Source organism: Lineus longissimus, chromosome 11 (genome assembly GCF_910592395.1).
Source record: "Lineus longissimus chromosome 11, tnLinLong1.2, whole genome shotgun sequence".
NCBI classification, from domain to species: domain Eukaryota; kingdom Metazoa; phylum Nemertea; class Pilidiophora; order Heteronemertea; family Lineidae; genus Lineus; species Lineus longissimus.
In genome coordinates this window covers 5,183,451-5,206,815 of record NC_088318.1, presented here as the reverse complement: position 1 = coordinate 5,206,815, position 23,365 = coordinate 5,183,451, and the positions used below count along the sequence as shown (strand labels likewise).

General features: G+C 40.7%; 1 protein-coding gene across 1 annotated transcript in view; it reads right to left on the bottom strand.

The window, feature by feature from the left end:
- LOC135496062 (thyrotropin-releasing hormone receptor-like) overlaps window positions 1–8,443 on the bottom strand; it is a 222,424-nt gene extending 213,981 nt beyond the window's left edge. The window contains exon 1 of the mRNA XM_064785172.1: window positions 7,305–8,443. Coding sequence (XP_064641242.1) covers window positions 7,305–8,264 — 960 coding nt within the window. The 5' untranslated portion in view covers window positions 8,265–8,443. The remainder of the gene's footprint in view (window positions 1–7,304) is intronic.
- Window positions 8,444–23,365: the final 14,922 nt, after the last annotated feature.

Below are 23,365 nucleotides of genomic sequence, written 5' to 3'. Positions count from 1 at the left end.
ATGTACTGTTCAAACAACTCTCAATACTGACATGTAATCACATTTAAAGTCAAGATTCCTTTTTTTCTATTTCAATTCATTTCATTTTGAAGGATTCACATTAGCTGGTTTCACAAAGTTTCGATAGTATTTTCTTCCCATTTACCATTGCCAATAGATTGGGTCACTAGTATCTACAAATGCAGACTATACAAAAATTCGTCTCCACTTTGACGTATAAATGGCAGTTTAATCTGCATCAAAATCTGAAGCAAACTATTAATCATTTCAAGTCACAGAATGACGCTTTGAAAACAAATTACAAATCTAACAAAACACAAATTAATATAGTTTCAGTAGTTAAACCGTCTTCAATCAAACTTGTTTTGAAAACAGTATCAGCAGCCATGCTTCAAACCCGCCTTAGTCTTCGCAGCCGGAAGCAACATGACGTCATTTCCTAATAATAAATAATGACGGCTGTCAACGTGTCGCAGCGTTATTGAAAGCATTCAATTTCGCTTTCCTGGCTTATTTGTGTCATTTCATAATTTGTAAGACCAGCATATTGAGAAAAACATGATTAATTGAATTGTCGTGACACGTTCAATCAGTGCTACAGTGAGATGATGAGATTTCTCTGGACCTGCCGCGACTGGAATGCATTAAATGTTGGCAGGAAATGTTGCAATTTATTGGAAAGCACAAGAGGTACACTGCCATCTTCGTGCTTGAATAATCTTGGCACGATTTATGGAGTCACTCATTTATGAGTGGTCACTATCTTTTCCTGTATATTGTACGCCCAGAAGGGACCTCGTCTTGTCGAGGAAGCTACAGGGTCAGGCAAATTTGAGGGAAAAAAATTAAAAAGTTGATATGTTTGTTGAACTAAACCATGATCAATCAAGTGGTGACATTCATCAACTCACATTCAGTGAAACATTCAGGAATGTTGTGCATCTTTCTCATGTGCCTAAACAATAAAAATCAAATCAAAATGTGTTACCAAGTGAAACTACTTGTTTTAACTGAATTCATGAAAGGACATCGTATTTTGTTGTTCGTAAAAGCTCTTCGTAAAGCTGGCGAAACACTGTCTATTTACATAAGTTTTCATAATTCCTATGTCATCGTTCGTATTTCCTCGAGAGGGTTGAAAATAGTGCATGACGAACAACAGGTCATATTTGAAGTCAAGACACGAGCTTCGTGTACACCGAGCAGACGGTGTACAATGCTCTCTTTAAAAGCCAAGATGGTTCTAACTGCCATTAAGGCAATCAGGTTCTGTCTTCTGGTTGATAGACGAGACATCAAGTAGCCGGGTGCGGTATATATGGAATCTCGATTGAAATAATTCTTCCTCTGGTGAATCGTGCAGGGCGATGTGGAGAACTCCCTGTATCGTGGTATTCGAGCCCAAAGAGGACGAATTGAAGAAAAAACAGCTGTTAAGAGTATTGAACCTGGACGAAGCCTGATGTCGGACCTGGAGCAGTAACGACTTTTTTTGCCAGCGTCACATGAAAGAACGCTACTCAATCATGGGTCGGACACATATTTGCACTGGGGATGCTCATTAATCAAAATGAAAGTTATATGAGATCGAAGACACAATATGCATGTTATTGGCGTTTTACTGAAATACACCCGCAATGTGATCGCAAAGTCTCCATTTGATACACTCTCGGACGTCAACAGAGAGAATACTGGTGCAAGAATATAGTCAAGTGTCATCATCACTTCGTATATCGAAAAAATTGGCGCTAGATCCACAAGTATGATATAAAAATATGATTTAGGGCAATCAAGTTTCTTGCTTCACGCTGACTTATTGGATATGGCAAACGCTGTATTCACGCCTGATTGACCTGGAGAAGGCAACGTACAATACACACATGAAATGCATACGTTACCAACTCGATTTTCACAAACCGCCTCTTTGTATTGCCATTCAGTTTTAATTTCGTCAATAATTGGTAACCTCTGAACTCCCAGTTAGGTTTTTCGACTTGTCCTTTTTATCGAAGACGGAATGATTAAAGGAACAGGAACGACTAAGACCGCATAAGAATCAATCAGCGGGAACAAATTAACTTATTGCTTCTAACAGAGCATCTAACAAAAAAAGGAAGTCTTTTTCTCAGTTCTGCTTTAAGCAGTGCCGTTATACTTTCACGGAGTCGAATGTCAGGAGGAAAATTTAATGGGGTTGTAATGGGAGACAAGATACGTGTGTCAAGCCTGGTCCCGCCTTTGAAGACCATGGCATGTTTTTACTCTAGTCTCTACCCTAGGCAGATATCCTACTTCTGTCATTACAACAATGATAACATTGCCTATTTGCATGAGAAGAAGCACCAAGCAATCCCGCCATCGACAAACGAGTGGGTGGTTTTAGACCATTCTTGTGTCATGCCCAGCACTGCTCAAGCGCTATTTCATGTTTAGATCACCCGAACCATTCTCATTCCCCTGTCACTCGTGCCATGGACCATCGATGAAGACAGTTAACAGCACCTCATGCAGGCGCACGCATATGGTAGTTGATAAAGTATGGAATTAGTGAAACCTTGGAAACACTGATAAACCTTGGAATATTCAATGTAAACCATGGAATCACTGTGCAAATAGCGCGGGAAATCGGGTGCGTTCCTTCCACGATTTATACCCTCCCAACTGACAGTCTCGTCCCAGCTGACTTTATTGATAGCAATTTGCCAGTTAGTTCAGAAGCCAACATTTTTAATGTGGAGGATGACGTCATCAATTGGCAATGCGCTGTGGTCGTTAAAATATTTTATTTCTCTTCAATGGAAGCAAAAATTAGTTTTTATGATTGTTTTGTATTCCATAGACGATAAAGTATTATGCTCGGTACTAGATGCACGAGATCATAGGACAAACACACACGTGAATAAAAAAACCGCTTAGAACTGGTGACGTCACAAAGATCTCTGCATCCCTCGATGCGTACTGGAAGATGTAAGAAATCGCTCACGGCGAAGGAAATTTTCATCCGCAAACTTCGGTAATAAACATACATGACTAGGCTTCTTTTATTCATCGTTTGTTATAAAATATCAGTCAATCATAGACAATTAGGCCTAGACATAGTCGTCAACCTTATCCATGCATAATGCATGACAGGCCCCCAATTTTCTCTGTATCACCCTGTATGAACAGACCGATCCGTAGTTCAAATAGGCCCCGCGTGGTGGTGGCGTATTTATAAGCGGAGCGCTATTGGTTCATATTATGGGTGTGTGGTGGGCGTGTCTTCCCATATTTGGGAGATCAGTACTGTACACTGGAGGCGAGGTACAACTGGGTTGTTCTAAAATACAGACTATTGAATCGGATATGCGACAGATTCCTAAATTACCATAAAATTCCGATCTGATCATGTAAGAATAAGCTCCAAATGTTGATTCGTAACCACGTTAGGTTCGAATGGCATTATTTCATGTTTTTATGCATTTTTAGGACTGATTCCAAGGTTTATCACTGGTTCCAAGGTTTCACTGATTCCAAGCTTTATCAACTACCCACGCATATACCCCTGCCCACCAAGACGTGACAGTCGTAAGCTTATTACAGGGTGGCCCAGAATTATTTCCCCTCACACAATGGATACACAATAGAATTCGATTGTGCAAGGCAAAATAATTCTGGGCCACCCTGTAGTAAAATGCGCTTTGGTCGTTCTCGTCACATGTTGCACCAAATGCGCTATTAAGCACGAATCAGCATGAATCAGCAAATCTTTTCGGTAACCGGAAAAACGCCGACCGACCGACCGACCGACCGACCGACCGACCGACCTGCCAACCTACCGACATATGCAGTATCCCTTTCGCTTGGTAACCGGAAAAACGCTGACCGACCAACCTACCGACCTACCAACCCAAGGAGTTTCGTATTTGAGTCTCAGGTCTCATAAGTCAATGTGATATATCCAATCCACGATAGCAGGTCATGTGAAATGAAATTGTAAACAAGAGCACGTAAGCTGTTCAAATGACAACAAATGCATATTGCGCGTTGCAGTTCATGCATTGCATCGGTCGAGACACTCGAGTAGAAAAACTACAGTGCATAGATTAGGCCCAAATCATGTTTTTATATCCACCGACCATGTAGACAAAGCATATCTTTTAAATCTTTAGAGTATCGTTATCAGTTCCTTACCGCGTGGGCTCGTTTTCCCGGTTTAATTGACTGAAGATGCTGCTGTCAGACATGTCCGAATCCATCACGTGAATTGCGCTGGGCACTACACAGATACATGTGCTATAGAAAAGCGAAAGGGATACTGCATATGACGGTAGGTTGGCAGGTCGGTAGGTCGGTCGGTCGGTCGGCGTTTTTCCGGTTACCCACAAAAGCACTAGATTCATGCACTTGATTTGGAACAACGTTTACATGACGTAGTGTTGGCCGTCGTCACGTCACCATGCATTTTACATTAGTGTAACGTGACGTGACGCGACGTTTTCGTAAACGTTGGTCCCAATCAAGTGCATGGGTCTATAGTATAGTATTAGGAATGATGGTAGGTCAGTCGGTCAGTCGGTCGGTCGGTCGGTCGGCGTTTTTCCGGTTACCAATCTTTTCCTCTCTCTAAAAGAGAACGACCCGCATCTCACTGCACTATATATTACATCACCTGAAACCATTGCATGAATAACGCCTTTGTGCCGAACATGAGTCATTCCCTAAACACTCAGTTTTCGTAGTCTGGTACATAGCATTGGACTTTGTCCTACCATTACACCGGACATACCAAGTGCGCTATATGCTATTATCTTTACAAGCAAGTCAATAGATGTCCCAAAGACCATGCCAGTACCATCGCACTTTTTACGCTGGTATCATTTACATTAGGCCGGGTCTATTTGGCAAGCCGCTCGCCGAACAGGCATCTTTTTTGTCCTGTTTGGAGAGCCGCTTGCCAAACAGCACTGAAAAGCCACCCTGTTCGGCCAGCCGGGCTTGCCAAACAGATAAAAAATCTACCCTGTTTGGCGAGCTGGAGACTTTACTTTAATATTAATGAGTTCGGCTCTCCATTCAGGACAAGAAAAAGTCGCTGTCTGGTAAGCCGGGCTTGCCAAGTAGTCACTTCCTTTACATTAATACTGGTACACATACACCAATATTATTCCGACGTGTAATGTATAATTGACTATCCAGCATGCGTTTGCACACGATCACCTCAAAATAACTTCACCCATGATCATCAATCACAGGGCACTGTCACACATGCGGTTTATCCTACAATCGCACATGTGCTTTGACATGATAAACCACATCTATCGAGAGCAAAGCAACATGCTCAATTTACCAGGTATGTTCGCAAATCAATCCAACATGTTCAATATATCAGTAAGATTCAACGAAACAATCCAAGAGGCTTATCATTGTCATCATACAGGCCACAAATATCTGACCAAAATACTTGACTCACAAGAAATTCGGAAATGCATGCCTTGAAACTGTAGACCTACCATGTGTACATGGTAACGACCACACAAAACATGTGTTCACCTTGCTCACAAGCCAGGAACTAACATTTTGTACATGGATTACGTTACGTCATCGCATAGGAAAATAAAAGGCAGGCTTTTGTCTTACATTTTGTGTCATGAAGCTATTTTAACCTTACATAACTACCTCAATGATTGTTTGAGTGGTTATGTCGTCGTTCTCACGTCGGCTGGTTCGATCCCTAAAGGGTGAACAAGTTACAAAAAGATTATGAGACAGTTCTTTATCGCGTGGTATTCCCAAGTTCAGGAATAGAAATATTGAATAAAACGTCTGGCCAAATGAAAGCAAGCTTTCGTTTCTTTTCGCCTGTTACCATTCCTCGGATAAGGACAAGTACCCAGTCGAACGTTCCTCTCGCTTAGCTCGAATGATGACTTCCAAGTATTGCTCCAACCTTATACACTCAATTGATTGATCGATCCAGCTATAATTGCCCTGAGAACCTTTGCAGACAACATTAATAAGATTCCGTAAATCAAAACTAAAATTAGCGCTGACCGCGGAAAACTATATAATCTTCGCATGCCTCGCTCATTAGCCTGTGGGAACTTCCATTAATGTCTTCTGTTTCAGGTCAGTGAGTCAAGAGAGAGCCATGCGATGTGACCCGAGAATTTAGATTTTGCCACAAGACTCATGGAAAGCGTTCCGATTAGGTATTTTACAACGGTAAGCCTAACTCTCTGATAACTCGGTAGATTTATGAAAAGCTAAATTTACTCGGGAAAAAATGGTAAACAAGAATTGGATGTCAGCAAGAGGGAACACAATTATGAATTAATGGGGTATTCGAAAACCCTAGGTCGAGAAACACTAGACTGGATATTAACTAAACTGCAGTAACTGTAAAATTGAGAAATTGAGAAAAACAACCTTAACGTTTTACATTTGTCCGTGTAATGGTTTATCTCACAACGAAACAAAAGAAGTTGATTTATGCTTATTTTTATCATAGAATCTTATGCAATATGAACGATCACACTTTTCACGTTTCTTAAGGGGTAAAAATGCAGATACTGCACTTTAGCTTGGGAATACCGAATGAAATTGCTATCTGTGTAAAACGGTAAACTGCAGTAACTTCTCCAGCTCCTTGTATCTGTAAGCTGTTATAAGGTATTTCAAAATCATGGACCTACATACATGCTCTAACATCATCTTCCCTCGAGATAATGCCATTTTGGTGCCCAGAATTGCAAAAATTCAGAGAAACATGGACCTGGTCAGTGCCCTGATCGCCATGACAGCCTGCAGTAAGTGACAGCCTCATTCTGATACAAGGACCCACTCCCAAGCTAAAGGGCAGTATCTGCAATCTTACTGCAGTTTACCTTGGGACTGCCTCTGATTCCGAGGCAGTCCCAAGGTAAACTGCAGTTGACCTTGGTATGAACCCCTGCTTTTGCAGATACTTCATTTATTGTATCTCTATATCATCAACATGGGAGGGGGGGGGGGGTGGATTTACTAATTCAGTGTTTAATATGATAAAGCATGGGCTACAAAAGGCAAAAAGCAAAATATATCGATTTTGACAAATGTTCAGTTACTGCAGTTTACCTTGGGGCGGGGGGGGGGGCAGAATTGCGGGGGGGGGGGGGAATTGCTCTCTTGCGTACATGTATGTCCAGCCCAGTATTTCTCGAGCGTGGGTTTTTGAATCGCCTTTATATTATGTTAAGCGAAAAATCCAGAGGTTGAACAAGGAAAGATGTATTACACGAATTGGTGAACTACTAGAAATAAGAGTGATGGAGACTTATACTTACCTGAACTCTGGACGTTTGCACCGAAGACTTCTTCGTTTCCGAATTCGTTCCGTTCGATTTTCCAGGCGTTTTTGGTATCGTGCTCGAGAATAAAATCCTTCCGATAAGCCCGTAGAGAACACAAGTAAGAATAAGAGGAATCGCGTAAAACAACATGAAATCTGCCATATAAACCCAGATATAAAAACCCCGAGTAAGTTTGAATGTGCAGCTATCTTGAGTGGTACCGTCCACGAGATTGTAGGTAACTATTGTGGTCAGTGCAAGCCAGGGGGCGTTGTAACATATCCCGAACGTCCACAGGACCACTATAATCCTTTTGGCCCTTTTCACTGTGCAGATTGTTTGCGCTTTCATGGGATGACAGATTGCAATGTATCTTTCAATGGTGAAGGCTGTGATAGATAAAGATGAAACGTTGACGCCCAGATAGTTTAGAAAAATTAGAATGGAGCAAGTGACGTGGCCGAGTATCCACTCATCCATCCGCAAGGAGGGGACACCAGTTGCGAAAACCTGCGGTAAACACGCGGACACCAAAACCAAAATGTCCGCCACGCCTAAAGAGACAAGGTAACAGTTGGTAGGAGTTCGCATCACCCGTATTTTCGATACTACAATTACTACCATAACATTTCCAACAAACCCCACCAAGAAGATTACACTGTAAAAAAAACACGATATGATCCGGTATGGAGTTGTCAGTTGAATGACCGGCTTGAGGCGTGGCCCTGTCGCGTTCTCTTGGTCCGTCTCGTTGAATCCGATGCTAAAGTTCGTTGTGCCTATCCCTGGGCTATATGTGAATCCCGGGCGGATATCAACGGGGTCGTCTGCCCCTTGTGAAGGGCTATAATGCGAGACATTCTCCGTCCCGAAGCCGGGATACGGCGTGGCGCCGTCCGTAAACATTCCAAACGCAGCACTTGACACGTTCAAGCCTGTGCCAGTTATATCCATCCTTTAACAAGTGTATCCAGTTGAAAACGTTTTTCAATGTTATCCCCGTAGATTCTTCACCGACATTTATGACTACCAATACAACAGCGAGTACGTCTTCTATAATAGGTACCGACACTTAAAGAAGCAAAAACCATCACGATATCAATCCAATATGTTTCTTTCGATCTTATTCCATTGAAGCACAATATATTTTCACATTCAAGCAATTCAAGATTTTATTTGAGAACGCTTGCATCACCAATCCTCTTTTCCTTTCCCAGAGATCCGTTGAGAAGATTGGTATACATTGAAGAGATGTTTTCGATTATAAATTGCATTAAGTATTTGCACCCACTTATGTACCACTTATACCATAATTGTTATCGTCTGTTTCAGAATCCGCGCTGTAAAATAAAGAAATAGCTTTTATTATGACGGAAGACAGACGCCACAGGGTTAATCAATAAAAAACAGCATGCTGACATTATTCAAAACTTTCTTGCTTGCCTCTCGACTCACGTTAAGAATCTACCTCTATAATGCAACCGTTGTAATTTGAAAACAGGTATTATCCAGAAAGTGTGGTGTAACATATGAACGGATGAATGGAGAGGTGAGAGACTTCATAATCTTAAGAAAAGTCAAAAATACAGTTATGAAGGATATGCCATTTTCGACAGTCAAACATTTAGTGGGCGAATTGAGAGGCCTCTAAATCTGTGTAAATTTAAGTACTGAAAATAAATCACAACGCTACGATTAAAGTCAAAACTACACTCAGCAACACTCCAGTGTAACCACACGCCCTTTTGTGGTCCGCGCATTTCGAAATCTTTGTTGTGACACCTAAAAGCCTTCCAAGGGAAACACCAATTTCCGCTGCCGATTGGGACCGGATATCGCTCCTTCCGCAGCAAGATCAATAACACACTGTTCCATATCGAGTGTTCAAGGCAAGGTGCTCCAAGCAACGGCGTCCCAGTTCAAAAACCCCGCGACATTCTGTTGCTGAGATTTTATTCATTTTCTTGGCCATGTTCCCGTACAATCTTTACAGTCTTGACTGGTTATTAAAGTATCAAGTGAGACCAACACTCATGTTGTCATGTACGTTTATACAGTCATAGTCTTCCTAACAAGTCTGCCGCTCATCTATCATCTTCCTCGCATCCTGCCTATAAACAATCAACCTACACTCCGAACCTGAGTGGTTAAGCCTAGTCCCCTCCCTGCAAGAAAGTACATTTTTGTGTGTATATAGGATGACAATTGGGCTGCTGAGGGAGTTTACAATCAACCGAGCCAAAACAAGTGTTCAAAGCAGGTTGCCGTAGAGCCAATCGGCGAACACCACCACGAAGGAAGACACAGTGGCAATCCCCTTCCGCTGGAGCTGTCATTTCGCAAAACCATCGACAAGCACCGCGGGCTTGGACTATATTCAAGATGTATCCGCGTCGAGTTTGGTGAGACAGTTTTGCAACCATTTCTCAAAAGAAGTTACAATGGCTCAAGAGTGCAACCATAGGCGCAGAATAACTCCGGATATTCATTGTCAAATGAATCCAACTTGGATGAGGATGAGTGTCTCAAGATATCCTTTTAATTGCTTAATTTTATGCCAGCGCTGCCGCTATAGAATTTGCAACTTCATAAAGATCAATTAGGGTTGCCATACTCGAATAAAAGGCTTGCCAATAAACAGAAAAATAATCATTGTTGGCCATGTAAGTTGGCTGAAATATGATGGGCACAGCCCTTAAGCATTTGTACAATTCCATATTTTGGAAAATTCGGACTCAAGTGTACTGGTTTTTTGCGGATCATCTGATGTACAAAAGCTCACTACTGGAACTTCATTATCGCCGATTCGAATCAGCAGTGCCTTGACACACTCATCCCCTGACGAATCTCACGGTTGTCTAATACTTCACACTCCCCATCCCACTCGCCAATGCCTTGAACAAACGAAGCTTGAGCTCGGGGACTATTAGTTGCTACCAGAGAGGCAAGGGAAGCGATCAACATTCTTGACAATCTCTGAAGCACTGAACGCCGGGAGTCAATAGGGAGCCATTGACACGTGAACATGTTTTGGTTCCCTTTATCATCGAGTTCATTCAAGTCATATCACCAAAAACGAAGCTTGATGTCATAATAAGTTTTCTCACGCATCTTAGTTTACTGACCTGCTTCAAATATCTTGATATAGAAGCATAAGAAAAATACAGAAACGTCTCAATTACATATTGGAAACCTCATGCACATGTACCATAGGTGGGCTGAGTAATATTATAAAGCAAGAAAAAACCTTGCTGTCAAGAACAAGTTGTCTCATGGACCTCGCCTTATTGACCGCCTTCAAACAATCAATTGGATACAGAAGCATTATAAAAAAAATGTATATTCAGAATTACAGAAACCTTAAAGCACTTTACCGTTTATGTGTTACGTACATCATAAAGAAAGAAAGAATATGCTATTTAGCCAAAAAAACCTGAATACCTTGATACAATCTCGCTTTCTATCTGGCCGATATAGATGTCTTAGTGGTCCATGTAATCTAAGATTTGTATATCGAAAGACAATTATGAGTTACACCGTTTTGAAGGCGATTTTACCTGCACGGGCATGGCCATCAACGCACAACGGAATCATACGTTTGGGTGATTGGATGTGCAGTGGAGGGGCGTAAAATGGCAAAGCCGCCATACTTGTGCTGTCGCAGTCGCCTTAAGTGGAAACGTACACTGATATCGGCTTATAGCTGGATTTGTTCACTTATAGGCTACTTGAATGACCAGTTTCTGGGAAATCAATATTCCTTCGTCTGGGCAGTGCTTTAACATTCCAGTAAATTTCGGGCGATTTTTTTCGACAGTCCTGTCAAATGCCGAGATGTCATTTGATACATGCCAGAAGTGTTTGTACCCTCGAAGCCAAAAGTATTATAAAAGTCACGGTTCATACTCGAGGTCCATTTCAAAGGTGTGCAAAATGTATCTTTGATTTTATCGCAAAGTGTTTTTCATATCGTTCTAGAAATGGGACCAGGTCACATTTACCAAGATATAGTGGTGTTGCACAAGACTAGATTATCCTTAGGCCTAACCAATGCTGAACAAACAGAGAATAGCTCTTTCACGGTGTCAACTAAATCCACCTGCCCAGCTGCCCACGCCTGTGTAACATTATTATTTGCGGTTTAGTGACAAAGATCAGGCAAGAGCTTTTGGCAAGATCTACACGTATACCTGAAAAACACTTTACCTCCGACCTTCTCCTTGGAAAGAGCACTTTTTAAAGAATGTTTTGTATATACAGTTCGACAAATGAAACCGTCTTTGAGAAGATTGACTTTTGGATCTCGACATAAAAAATTGATTCAGGTTAGTCATTTCAAACGTTTATAAAATAGTTGAATTATTGTAACATGGTTGCATGTGGTGCATTTTGGAATCAAATAGCCCCTTCGATGCAAGAAACACGGATTGGACTGAGCCAATGGATTGACCGTGGAGCGGGGAACAGATTTATGGAAACATAGACCCGCCCGTTTGTCGTTTGAACGAAAGTTAGCATATACATGTAATGCATAAAATTACAGCAGGGCCGATCGTGGCAGCAAAAATTATATATGCTAGATGAGACTAAATTATGGATTGACTTGCCGCACTATCGAGGGAAACAGTTGGAATTATAACACAATTTTGTACTTTTACATGTACAATGGTAATTTTTTTTAAAGTGCACTGACATATTGTGGAAAATACGACGCACTCTAACTCTTTAAAACTAATTTTGAAGTCGTTTCGAATTTAATAATGGTTTAAGCCATGTTGTTGGTTTTGGCTCACACATTTTTTGCGCTGTTGATTATTTGTTGACTATCGTGAAAGGACGATTGATATCTTAAAATTCCTTAATCCTCCCTGAATATATAAAATGTGTAATAATGTGAATAACTCTACTTCATATCTATACACTACCTCGTTTTTCATCCTTGGCTAAAACATATTGAAGAAATCATCTAATCCAAAAACACATATTCAACAGGCGATCCTAGGAATTAAATAAAGAAATTAAGTATCCCACGCGCAACTTCTCTCCTGATCTCAAACTGTACTACCTTTTATCCGGGTAATTAGAAAGCCTCACAAAGCATAGTTGTAATCCATCCTGTTGATCTGAAAGGTTTTAGTATTAGTGTTTGTTTTCCTATTCCTTGACTGGGTTATCGCGTTCATTCTCTTCCCGAGCAGTACTGAACAACACCACGTTGTGCGGCATCTGCGGTAGGGCAATTTTCCAGCACGAAGAGTAGGGCTGCGCCACCCCTCGGAAAAACGGCGCATCCTGATATCGATGGCAAGATGGATATAGCCCGCCGAGGTTGTCGAAATGAGCTGACTTGTAGTAGGACGAGCCAGGCCGGTCTAAGATGGATAGGACACCATATTGATTTTGGCTACTTCCACGTTAGTTTCGATATATATCAGTGGTTGACATTGAGTAGCCAAGGTAGATCGCTTTGAACGACTCGGACACCTCCATTACCTGAGATACAATGTTGGGTCTAAGATGTTGACGAGTAAGAGAAGTCAGTAATCACTTGTAAGACTAGATTTCCGAGCTGCCTTTGTCATTTTTGTGCATAAAGAAGTATCGAAGCAAAGATGAAAAAAGATTAACTCTTTATATTAGCAACCCAATATTGTATCATGACAGCAGCGCACCATCGGCAAAAACAAAATTCCCCTTGAAGGCATAACAGTTTTAATTTATTTCCTCCATTCGATATGAATCAAAGTAAAGTAAATTGAAAGTACAATGATAGTACAATAGTGTAGGCTACTACTTTCCAACCTCCAGCTCCCGCTCATTGCTGTCAGTTGGATGTTGCTTCACAATAAAACAACAGAACAATGGGAGACGTTATTGCCAAAAGGAGACAGTAGTAAATAGCGGTCCAATACAACAGAGAAATTGACATCAGTCTCCCATGAGCTGGAAATCTATTGTGTACCGGAACACTAACTATTGCCCGCTAGCTCCAGGTATAAAAAATTCTTCATTCCCTGATGAGCGGTTGTCCATCTTTCTTTACACTGTCATTGTCGTTTTCATGTTCGTTTTCCAAGTTCGCTTTTTCGGTATTACATGTATCTATACTTTTCTTTCTTTACAAAAGGTATGAGGCAATGGTATAATGTCAGTTATATAACAACAATAATGGCGCGACAACACCTCTTTTCAATGGTGGATCACGGTTGGTAAAGGTATTGGTTAATCTTTGTAATACAATAGAAAAAAGGCGCTCCGATTACAGTGTTGCGGGGTTCAATCGGCTATAAATAATAAATGCGGGCTTTAACGCCCCTTTAATAAAATAAACTCTGCTCTTTTCTTTTATGTCGTCATTTCCTCTCCGGTAAGCAAGTATTTTTCTTTGGCAAACCGATACCTTTACCCACCGTGTTGATCGGCGAAATATGGGAAATACTTGTTTTATTGTTCTCTCATAACAATCATCATTGTATCGGACTTGTTCTCGCTTTCGGCATGAGCCAATTTTCTCAACTAATCCTTTAAGCACGTTGCTGCTCCCTAATTTTGTTTGCCTCCAATAGTAACTTTTTCATCAACAATTGCTCAGAAACCAGACTCCTTTGAATACTTTGTATCAACGCCGCATGCGGCAGATAAAGTTTCCACATTCAACTGGTTTTTTAAGCACGTTCCTAATTTTGTTTGCTTCTTACAGTAAATTTTTCATCAACAAGTGCTCAGAAACCAGACTCCATTGAATACTTTGTATCAACGCCGCATGCGGCAGGTGAAGTTTCCACATTCAACTGTTTTTTAAGCACGTTCCTAATTCTGTTTGCTTCTAATATGAAAAATTTTCATCAACAAATGCTCAGAAACCATACTCCTTTGAATACTTTGTGTCAACGCCGCATGCGCGGCAGATAAAATGTTCACATTTTGCATCGGGTATAACGATACTACATGTAGTTAACGATTCGAATGCCCATGAATATGTATACTTGGGAACTGCTAAAATAATGTAAAGCGTGCATGAAGTGTATAAAGGGAGAAGAAGGAAAAGGGATTGACAGAGGTCAAGGTAATTTTCGTCACTTCACAAGTTCGCCCTCTGTACACAATGTTCGTCCCCTGTATAAGTGGTACAGGGGACGAACTTGTGAAGTGGAAGTTTCCCAACGATTTCTGTTGATACGTGTATAGAGAAGAGGCGCGCGAGTTAGATACAGGAAAGTTTGTGCATTAACGCTTACTGTCCGTGTTGCATAACGTGTGCCAAAAATCAATGGCAGAGACCAAATAAATTATGCAAGAAAATATCAAGACTTATAGTTCAGGATGTTTTTTTTATCATGTTTATGAACAACCCAATATATACTGATAACCATAAACAATTTTCTAGAATGCCCAACGGGCAAATATGCCTACCAATATGTTGAAAATGATGAACTATTCAAGAGCTGTATGAAGTGGTGGCGCACTATAAGCAATTTGAAAAGATTTATTATTGAACTCACCATAAAATATTTACACTATCAGAATCTTTCATTCTGCTTCATTTACATATGCATTGTATAAGTCTAACATCACACATGTGATATAGTTTTTCATGCGTTATTTTTGGTTTTCAATCGGGCGTTATATTGTGTTGTTTACTGTTTACCGAAGTTCATGATGTCGATGATGTACAATGTTCTCTTGCTTTAAAAGGTCAAAAGCTATTTCAAGTTTTTCTTGGCCTAAGGCATTTAAATGACAACTGTATATTAGTATTAGTCATTTAACTCGTGTTCAAGGGTAGACCTTGCAGTCTTCAACAAGTAGCACCTTACTTCCACCATGTACCTCAAATTCGATGCATGTACATGTACTTGTTTTCATAGGGGTGTGTTTGGAAATTAGTCACACTCGTTTTGAAATTTAAATCTGACAAGAAAAATGTTTATAAAGTGTAATATAGTAGAAAACATGTTGAAGTGCCTTTACATCAAATCAGCAAAACTCGAAAAATATACCCTGTACCTTTAGAAGTGCAATGGATTACCCGCATACAGGTACCAAAACACGGCATTGATCGATATATTTGCCATTGTAAAACACCATCACAATGCACATTTTTTTCGTTACTTGAAAGTGGTTAACTGGTTCCGGTTGCAGTTTTCAAAGGTGTCGTTTATATTGTAATACTCCAGTTGGGCATGCCTAACGTCCACTGCAGTAAGCCAGTGTATGTGTACATTTTGGTAGGTTAACGACGGGAGTGATTATCTTTAGGGCTGTAGTTGATTGACCAGTGGCTATACTTGATTGACCAGCAGCGTCAATGGTAATAGACACAAAACAATGTGTGCAGGTACCATGTTTCCCGCGGCCCGTATCAATTGTTTGTCACAGGCACAGATGCATACATGTAGCGTGCTATTACGTCCGCGTCCGGACCGGAGTGGTGTGACATTTAGTATCATTAAACTTATCGAGAAATTAGTGAGAACAGCACTGATACCTAATATCGTGCATACACTCGTAAGACTAGTTTACTATAGCAGCTGTCTATTGCAGTCACTAAGGCAAACACGACGATAGATTACTCTAAAACACGTTCGTTACAACGTTTCATTTTTATAATGGAGAGCCTTGTTTTGACTACGGAGGTTTTTGGTGAGGCGAGCATGAGCACCTAATTGGTTTGGTATAAAAAATATGAAAACAGCGGATTATCTGTGGATTATGCCTAAAATATCAAGTTCGATGTATCTCATAGCCTCTCTCTCGGTATTGGTTGTCTCACTTGTCGCCTCGGCTTTGGCCCACATTTTAGCTCGACCCCGCGGTGTTTCAAACTAGTTGTTTCACTTGTCGCCTCGGCTTTGGCCCACATTTTAGCTCGACCCCGCGGTGTTTGAAACTGGTTGTTTCACTTGCCGCCTCGGCTTTGGCCCACATTTTAGCTCGACCCCGCGGTGTTTCAAACTACATGTAGTTGTTTCACTTGTCGCCTCGGCTTTGGCCCACATTTTAGCTCGACCCCGCGGTGTTTGAAACTGGTTGTTTCACTTGCCGCCTCGGCTTTGGCCCACATTTTAGCTCGACCACGCGGTGTTTGAAACTGGTTGTTTCACTTGTCGCCTCGACTTTGGCCCACATTTTAGCTTGACCCCGTGGTGTTTCAAACTGGCTGTTTTACTTGCCGCCTCGGCTTTGGCCTGTATATGGTAGATCATATAAACAGACTAACAGGCACTGACCTATTTGTGCTGGTTGTTTATTTCTGTATGACATTGGTGAATTGATTGGAGCGTCATCATTTGATGACTTTATAGATTGGGAAATCTACTTGATGATATTCGAAAGCGCTAAATGGTATGGTAGTGGCAAACTATCTGGTCAACCACATGAAAACTATTTCAAATATCACCACGATAATTGGTGTGTAGTAGAATCCAGATGGCGATGTTATCTCAATTTCAGAAAAATTGTGGATTGGTCTGTTTTTGAAATCATCGACGTAATGACATAATCATTCCCTAATTGCCCATGAATAATAGATCGCGTTAAAACAATGAAAAAGATGTGGGCTGTTTATCTTGTTTGTATAAGTTAGTTTTGCCCTTTGGTCCTATGCTTTTAATCTTAATTTTCAGTAGCACTGAAAAATCACTGATAGGCCTACATTGATTTTTGATGCATCCTACAAATACCAAATCTGTTTTACAATAGCTATTTTGCTGAACTTTACAAGAAGTATGTATGATGTAAATATCATCAGACTGAGATGTGTAGACTTTCAAGATATACGGTCATATAGACGGGTGGTAGTTCTCGGAATCACACGATATATATTCGGTGAATCTAGGTAATAAATATACAGGAAAAAAAGGTACAGGAAAAAAGGTACGGAAATAAAGGTACAGGAAAAATAAGTACACAAAATGGCATAAGTACACAATTTTTTTTTAAATATCATTTGAATTCTCTCTTTTGCTATTCATAACTTTAACTTTATTTGTTGCGTAGGCATTGCATAGGCCTTAGAAATAGGTATATCAAATTTCCAGTATACCGTTATGGTTTTCAATAGTGAAAACACGGCTATCAAGATCATGATGATTGTAAAGATTCTAGGACAATTCCCTCTTCAAAAAGGTTAACTGATAAATGTACCAATGTTCAAGTTAAATTGCAATTAATAAAATCAACATTCATCATAGAGCTGGACCCAATTAACAATGTGTCTGGCCAATTCGGTCTTAACAGACAAATTATTAGATTTAAGACCAAACACAAGCTATTTAGGGAAATTGGCGACAATCTTAATGTGAAATGCCAGGTAGGATGCCAGGTGCGCCCCCCCCCCCCTTCCCAAGATCCTGGATCCGCCCCTAATAAGAATACAACTCGAGTCTTTTAAAATTTAAAAGAACATGAATGTAGTTATTACCAAAAAAACGTCAGCTCCCCTGTTGGGCAACTTCTTCCATGAATTTTCCTCAAATTCATTCCGTAACAAAATTGTCTGCAATATATTAAACTATTTTAAGGCACCACCTTAGTCACAGAAGAAGAAAAATGGCAAGAAAAGATTAAGACATAGGCCGAGTCTGAACCAGTTGAAGAGAATAATATTCGCTTAAAAAAAATTGTGTACTTTTTTACCTATTTATGCCATTTTGTGTACCTTTTTTTCCGGTACCTTTTTTTTCGGTACTTTTATTTCCAGTACTTTTATTTCCTCTACTTTTATTTACTGTACCTTCATTTCCGTACCTTTTTTCCTGTACTTTTTTTTCCTGTACCTTTTTTACCGTATACCATATTCGGTAACAGTGCCAGGTGGCTTATGATAAACCGCGAGAGGAGAAATCGCAAAATCGCGGGATGAGTAATCATTATTTTCTGCCACAAGATTTTCTACTTCCCTGGACCATGACAACCACAATTTCTAATGCTGCTATCCACTTCTTTATTCAATGATAGTAGGGCCGAAGACAATACAAAGGTTACATGCAACTGCATGTTCACCATACACAAGATTGACCGAAAACACAGGGCATGCACCTGGTGAACGTCTGATCATCCCTAAAAATAGCGGGGGATAGGCTGACCATCGAAACTAGCTTATAAATCAGGTTAAATTCCACACATCGCACAACGGAGTCTATTTCAATGAGCCAATCAAAACAGGGATAGCTCCCTACTACAGTCTCGGTCACATGAATGTTCGCCTTTTCAGGTTCCATATTTGCAATACATCCTGTGGCGCATGGTACTCTCACCAAGGTTGGCATCTCGCGAATTCGCATTCCGCATCTCGCGGTTTATAATAATAAGCCGTGCCAAGTATTTTTCTTTTTCTTCACACGCATTTTGATCTGGTAGTCTCTAATGTTTGGAACGTTCCAAATGGAACGATCCAAATGGAACGACCCAAAATTAAATGGAACGACCCAAAATCTGCCAAATTGTAATTTTCCGCACGGAATTAGATTCAATTTAGCTTAAAACAGATTGTATATATCCCGATATACACGCAGGAGGTTTTTTTTCGCCCTCAGACTAGTAATTTTGGAGAAAAAAAACAACCGTTCAGCGTTACCACCTTGGCATTCCACAATCTATATGCAACCACGAGACCTCGTGCCTAGGAGGCCAATCAATCGATGTCATCGAGCCTTGATTCGGGACAGACCGTTGAAAAACAATGCTCGACTGTATAAATGGGCAGCCATAGCCTCTTTACATTGGTGTATTAGAATCCGGCGGTTTACTCAGTTGTTGTAGTTCGCACATAGTATCAGTGGTAAATTGGTGACTGTATTGTATATTTCTCTAGTTTTGGGATTCAAATCAAATAATAAGTAGATACATAACATTTCGGTATCTCTTTTTTTTAATATATATATTACTCTTTATTAACAACAGAACATACATATACAGGTACAACAATACAATGATACAAGAGCTGTTTTTATTTATTTTACAATCCTGCCCTGCCCCTCAAAATGAACTAATCTTTTGTCGGTTTCTTTTGTGTCGTCATTTCCTCTCCAGATAAACACGTATTTTTCTTTGGCAAACCGATACGTTTACCCACCGTGGTTAGGGATAGTGAATAGTGTGCTTTGATCACACAGGCCCTGTTCATGTTGTTGGTGCTCACCAAGGTCATATCACATTTGTGTGTGGATCCAGTATCTGTCTGTGGTTTTTGTGTCTGTTAACTATTTGTGCATACATGTACTTCTCTCTCTCTTTATCTTGTCAAAAGTTGAACTTTTAGAAAGTTGCACATTTTATCAACTGTTAGCATGTCTAAATCATGTCGTACAATAAATTTCATCTATTGTATCTTTTATGCACGTTTTCCTCAATTTTTTGTGTTACACTTTTTGCTGAATTTCAATTAAGATGGGGCAGTAATGAACACAATTATGTCGGGAGTTGTCGGGGAACGAAAGCCAAGGCGACTAGGCGCGCCGTGCCCATTTGAATGGCGCCGATGTGGGCAGAATACCTCCCATATGCCATATGGAATCTGACAAGCGCATGGATATCGTGCTTTGGCAAGAATCGAATAATCTATTGTAATCTAATGTAATCTAATTGAAAAGTTCTGGTCATCAGAATAAGGATGACAGACGATTCCACTATTGACTGACTGTTCACCCGTACGAGGTCTTTTAGTTTACCAAGCATCAGACACATCGGGACGCAACTTGCTGTCTCATCCGACCCGGACGTCACAATCCTGGGCCTGCATGCCACCATTGCCGCCTCACTACACTAATATCTTTGCGCTGGACCTGCTCAATTTATTTCTTGCTTTGCAGGGACGCTGACAAAGACAGGACTTAGAGAAGAATCGCGGCCAAGAAAGGAAGGAACGAGTCCAAGCTTAAAAGCATGACAATTCATCTTACAAAATCTACTTCAAACAACACTGCAAAGATGTAGTTCTAGGTACAATGTATGCATGTATCATGCACATATTCCTTACCAAGGAGCTATTAAATAGATATATTTCAGAACTGAGAGATGCCGTTTCTTCTTCTTATTTCCACATATTATAAATATGGCGGGGATATTTAGCAAACCGCTCGCCGAACCATTTTTTGTCAATCCTGTTTGGAGAGCCGGTTGCCGAACAGCACTGAAATATCTACCCAGTTTGGTAAGTCCGGCTTAAGTAGTGCATTCCTCATGTGAAAACAATAACAAAAGGTTTGTACCTTAGTAATAAAAACATAAACAGTTTTTGATGTGTGTTTATTATCATCAATTAATCATAATTGATACAGACGTATCAGCGATTTATCGATTTATCGATCACCGATAAGCATTTGTTGTGGTACAAGCATCATCACTTTTAATTTGGCTCATTGATTAATGTTCCTCAATGGATTATTGAGGATCACTCAGATCAAATCTGTATCAGATGTCGATGATAATCGGGTTTCTTCCGCGGAAACGCCCAGCATGAAACGCCTGCTGCATTCCAGTTTATTGCTGTCAATCCACATTTCCTTGCTGACAGAGGCAATCCTACATCAAAACACGGAGCGTGAGTACCACCATACACACTTGGTGCTTTCTATCGCAATTCCCCACTCATCCTCGATATTTTCTCTTCAATGATGAAACCAACAGATTCATTCCCGATCGCACCCACCTCCCCCCCAGCCCAAAGATGAAAAACCCGATTCATTCCTGACCGCAGCCTCATCCCCTCGAGCCCAAAGATGAACCCAACCGATTCCTTCCTGACCGTAGCTAGCCGATTATATAGCCTCGATCCGCTACGCTGAACATCGAGCCCATGTGTGAGCTCGAAAAAAGCCAGGAATTCCAGCCCAAACACATTTAAGCTTAAGCCATGATGATAAACCGGAAAACCACTCGGTGTAAAAATGATTTGACGTGACAAGGCTAGCCAACCAATCAGGCCATTGTTTCGGCAACAAATCATTTTTGCGATAGGCACCACGCACTTCGTCCCTTTTGGGGACGAAGTATTGGTCTCGACCACTGCCACCTCCCCTTGTACTTCCGCCCATCAAACAGAGAAGGATATCGTTGGAAGAATTCTCGTCTGTGAACATTCTCGTTCCTCTTTCAGCTATCATCAGTTATAGTCTGAATGGACCTCATCCAGACGTGAGGTGGGTATATGGACTTACAAGCAATCACGAAAGGTGGTCTCAAACCGACTTGGATGGCCATTATCACTTAATACCCCATATCCGCTCAAATGATGCAGAGACGAAACATAACAGATTCTAATGAGTCAGGGTGCTGCTTCGAGTACCCTGCATTTGGAATGGTTTCAAAGGCCATTCATGTCCAAGAATGGTCTCTCTGCCAACATAGATGTTCATTTAATCGCCAAGTCCCGGATGTGGCACATGGGCGTTTGATGATATTCGAATCATAGCAAAGCAAAGCGACCGTACCTACAATCAGATACCCTCCTCCCCCCCCCCCCCCCCACACAGAACACATAGAACGCTGGAGATAAAGGAGTGATAGGGTGCAACTAAAATTTGGAATAAAAACCAGTATTTGACCACTTAGGGTCATATTTGGCCAAAAAGTGTTAAAATGGCTATTTGTGTGGTTCAGATAAGACTGCTGTTTTCGGCATCAGCACACCTGTGTACATTGAATAGGCCGCCGAAACCTCCTCACCTAAAATTCTAATCAGAAGCCAGTATTTATTATCAAAATATGGCAATTTTTTGCAAAAAAGGGTAAAAATGGCTATTTTGTCTTGAGTGGTGCAAATAAGACTGTTTTTTTTGAATGAACGCCCCTTTTTACATAGAGTAAGCCTGTCAAAACATCCTTACCTCAAATTCTGATCAATGGCCTCTGTCTCTTGGAGTAGTTGTTCTTCAGTTTGTGTCAATTTTTTATTTCGGAGCTTATCAATCGCTATAAATCTGGTATCTTCACGCACATGTGATCTACTCTACGGATCGTGGACGAGGTAAACAAGGTGGCGCCCCCTGTTGGCAACCATGGAACGATGTAGTTACGGAAATCAAGAGCTTTTCCCCAGTTGATTTTGAGGACAACAACAAAGTTTCCCGAAGACATCTCTTGTAGCATCCTGAGGAAATCAGGGATTAATGTCAGCACGGTGGATAACCGTAGCGGTTTAGCGACCAACATGTACGGTTCAGCGAACTTCCGTTTTGCTCGAATTTTCAAGGTAGCACACATTTTTATAATTTTCGGTAAGTTCCTGTGGTTTAAACCGGTGTGGCGGGGATAGTAGTCCTAGGGCTGATAGTCCGTGTAACAATAGCCCGCATTGCTAAATGTTTTGGTTAGGGTAAGCGGTACAATAGATCATGCTGCTTAATTGGTCAAATACAATGCTACCGGACTATGACTCCAGGGGGACTATATCCGCTGTCACACCGGTTTTGCTTATAATGCATGCATCATCAGTCGTTGTAGTTTACATCAGTATGCCCATCTGGTTCTGACTTAGAGAAAAAGAACTAGTTCACGTTGAAAGTTGGAAATTTGATGATCTTCAAAGACATCATTTTATGGCGAAGCGTCTGAAATTGACGCCAATTTTGCATGGCTATCATGTACTACAAAGCTAACAATAGACTGACGAAGTAACAAGTAATATGCATGCCCTTTTGCTGAGATACATTGCAAAATATGTTGACTTCATGAAAGTGTACGGTATTTAGCGATATTACTGTACACCGGTTTAGCAATATAACACACAGAAAGTGTATGAGTTATATGCTTCAACGATTAAAAATTATTTATCGCATTTCACTCGTAATATGGCCCAGACAGTCATAATTTTCAATCTAAAATGTAACTTTACTACCAATAGTCGATCGTTTTTGCCTTCGAGGCGTGGGAATTGTCTTCAATTAGCCTAATGTTTTACTCTATTTCAGGAGCAACTTTTGTGAGAAAACGTCGACGAAAATGCACGGTCTTGTCGAGCAGTTTCTCATACATCCTCCCGGAAAGTGCACTTTATGCTTGTAGGTCTTGTGGCACACCGTACTCTGTTTTATATGAACCTTGACGTTTATGGA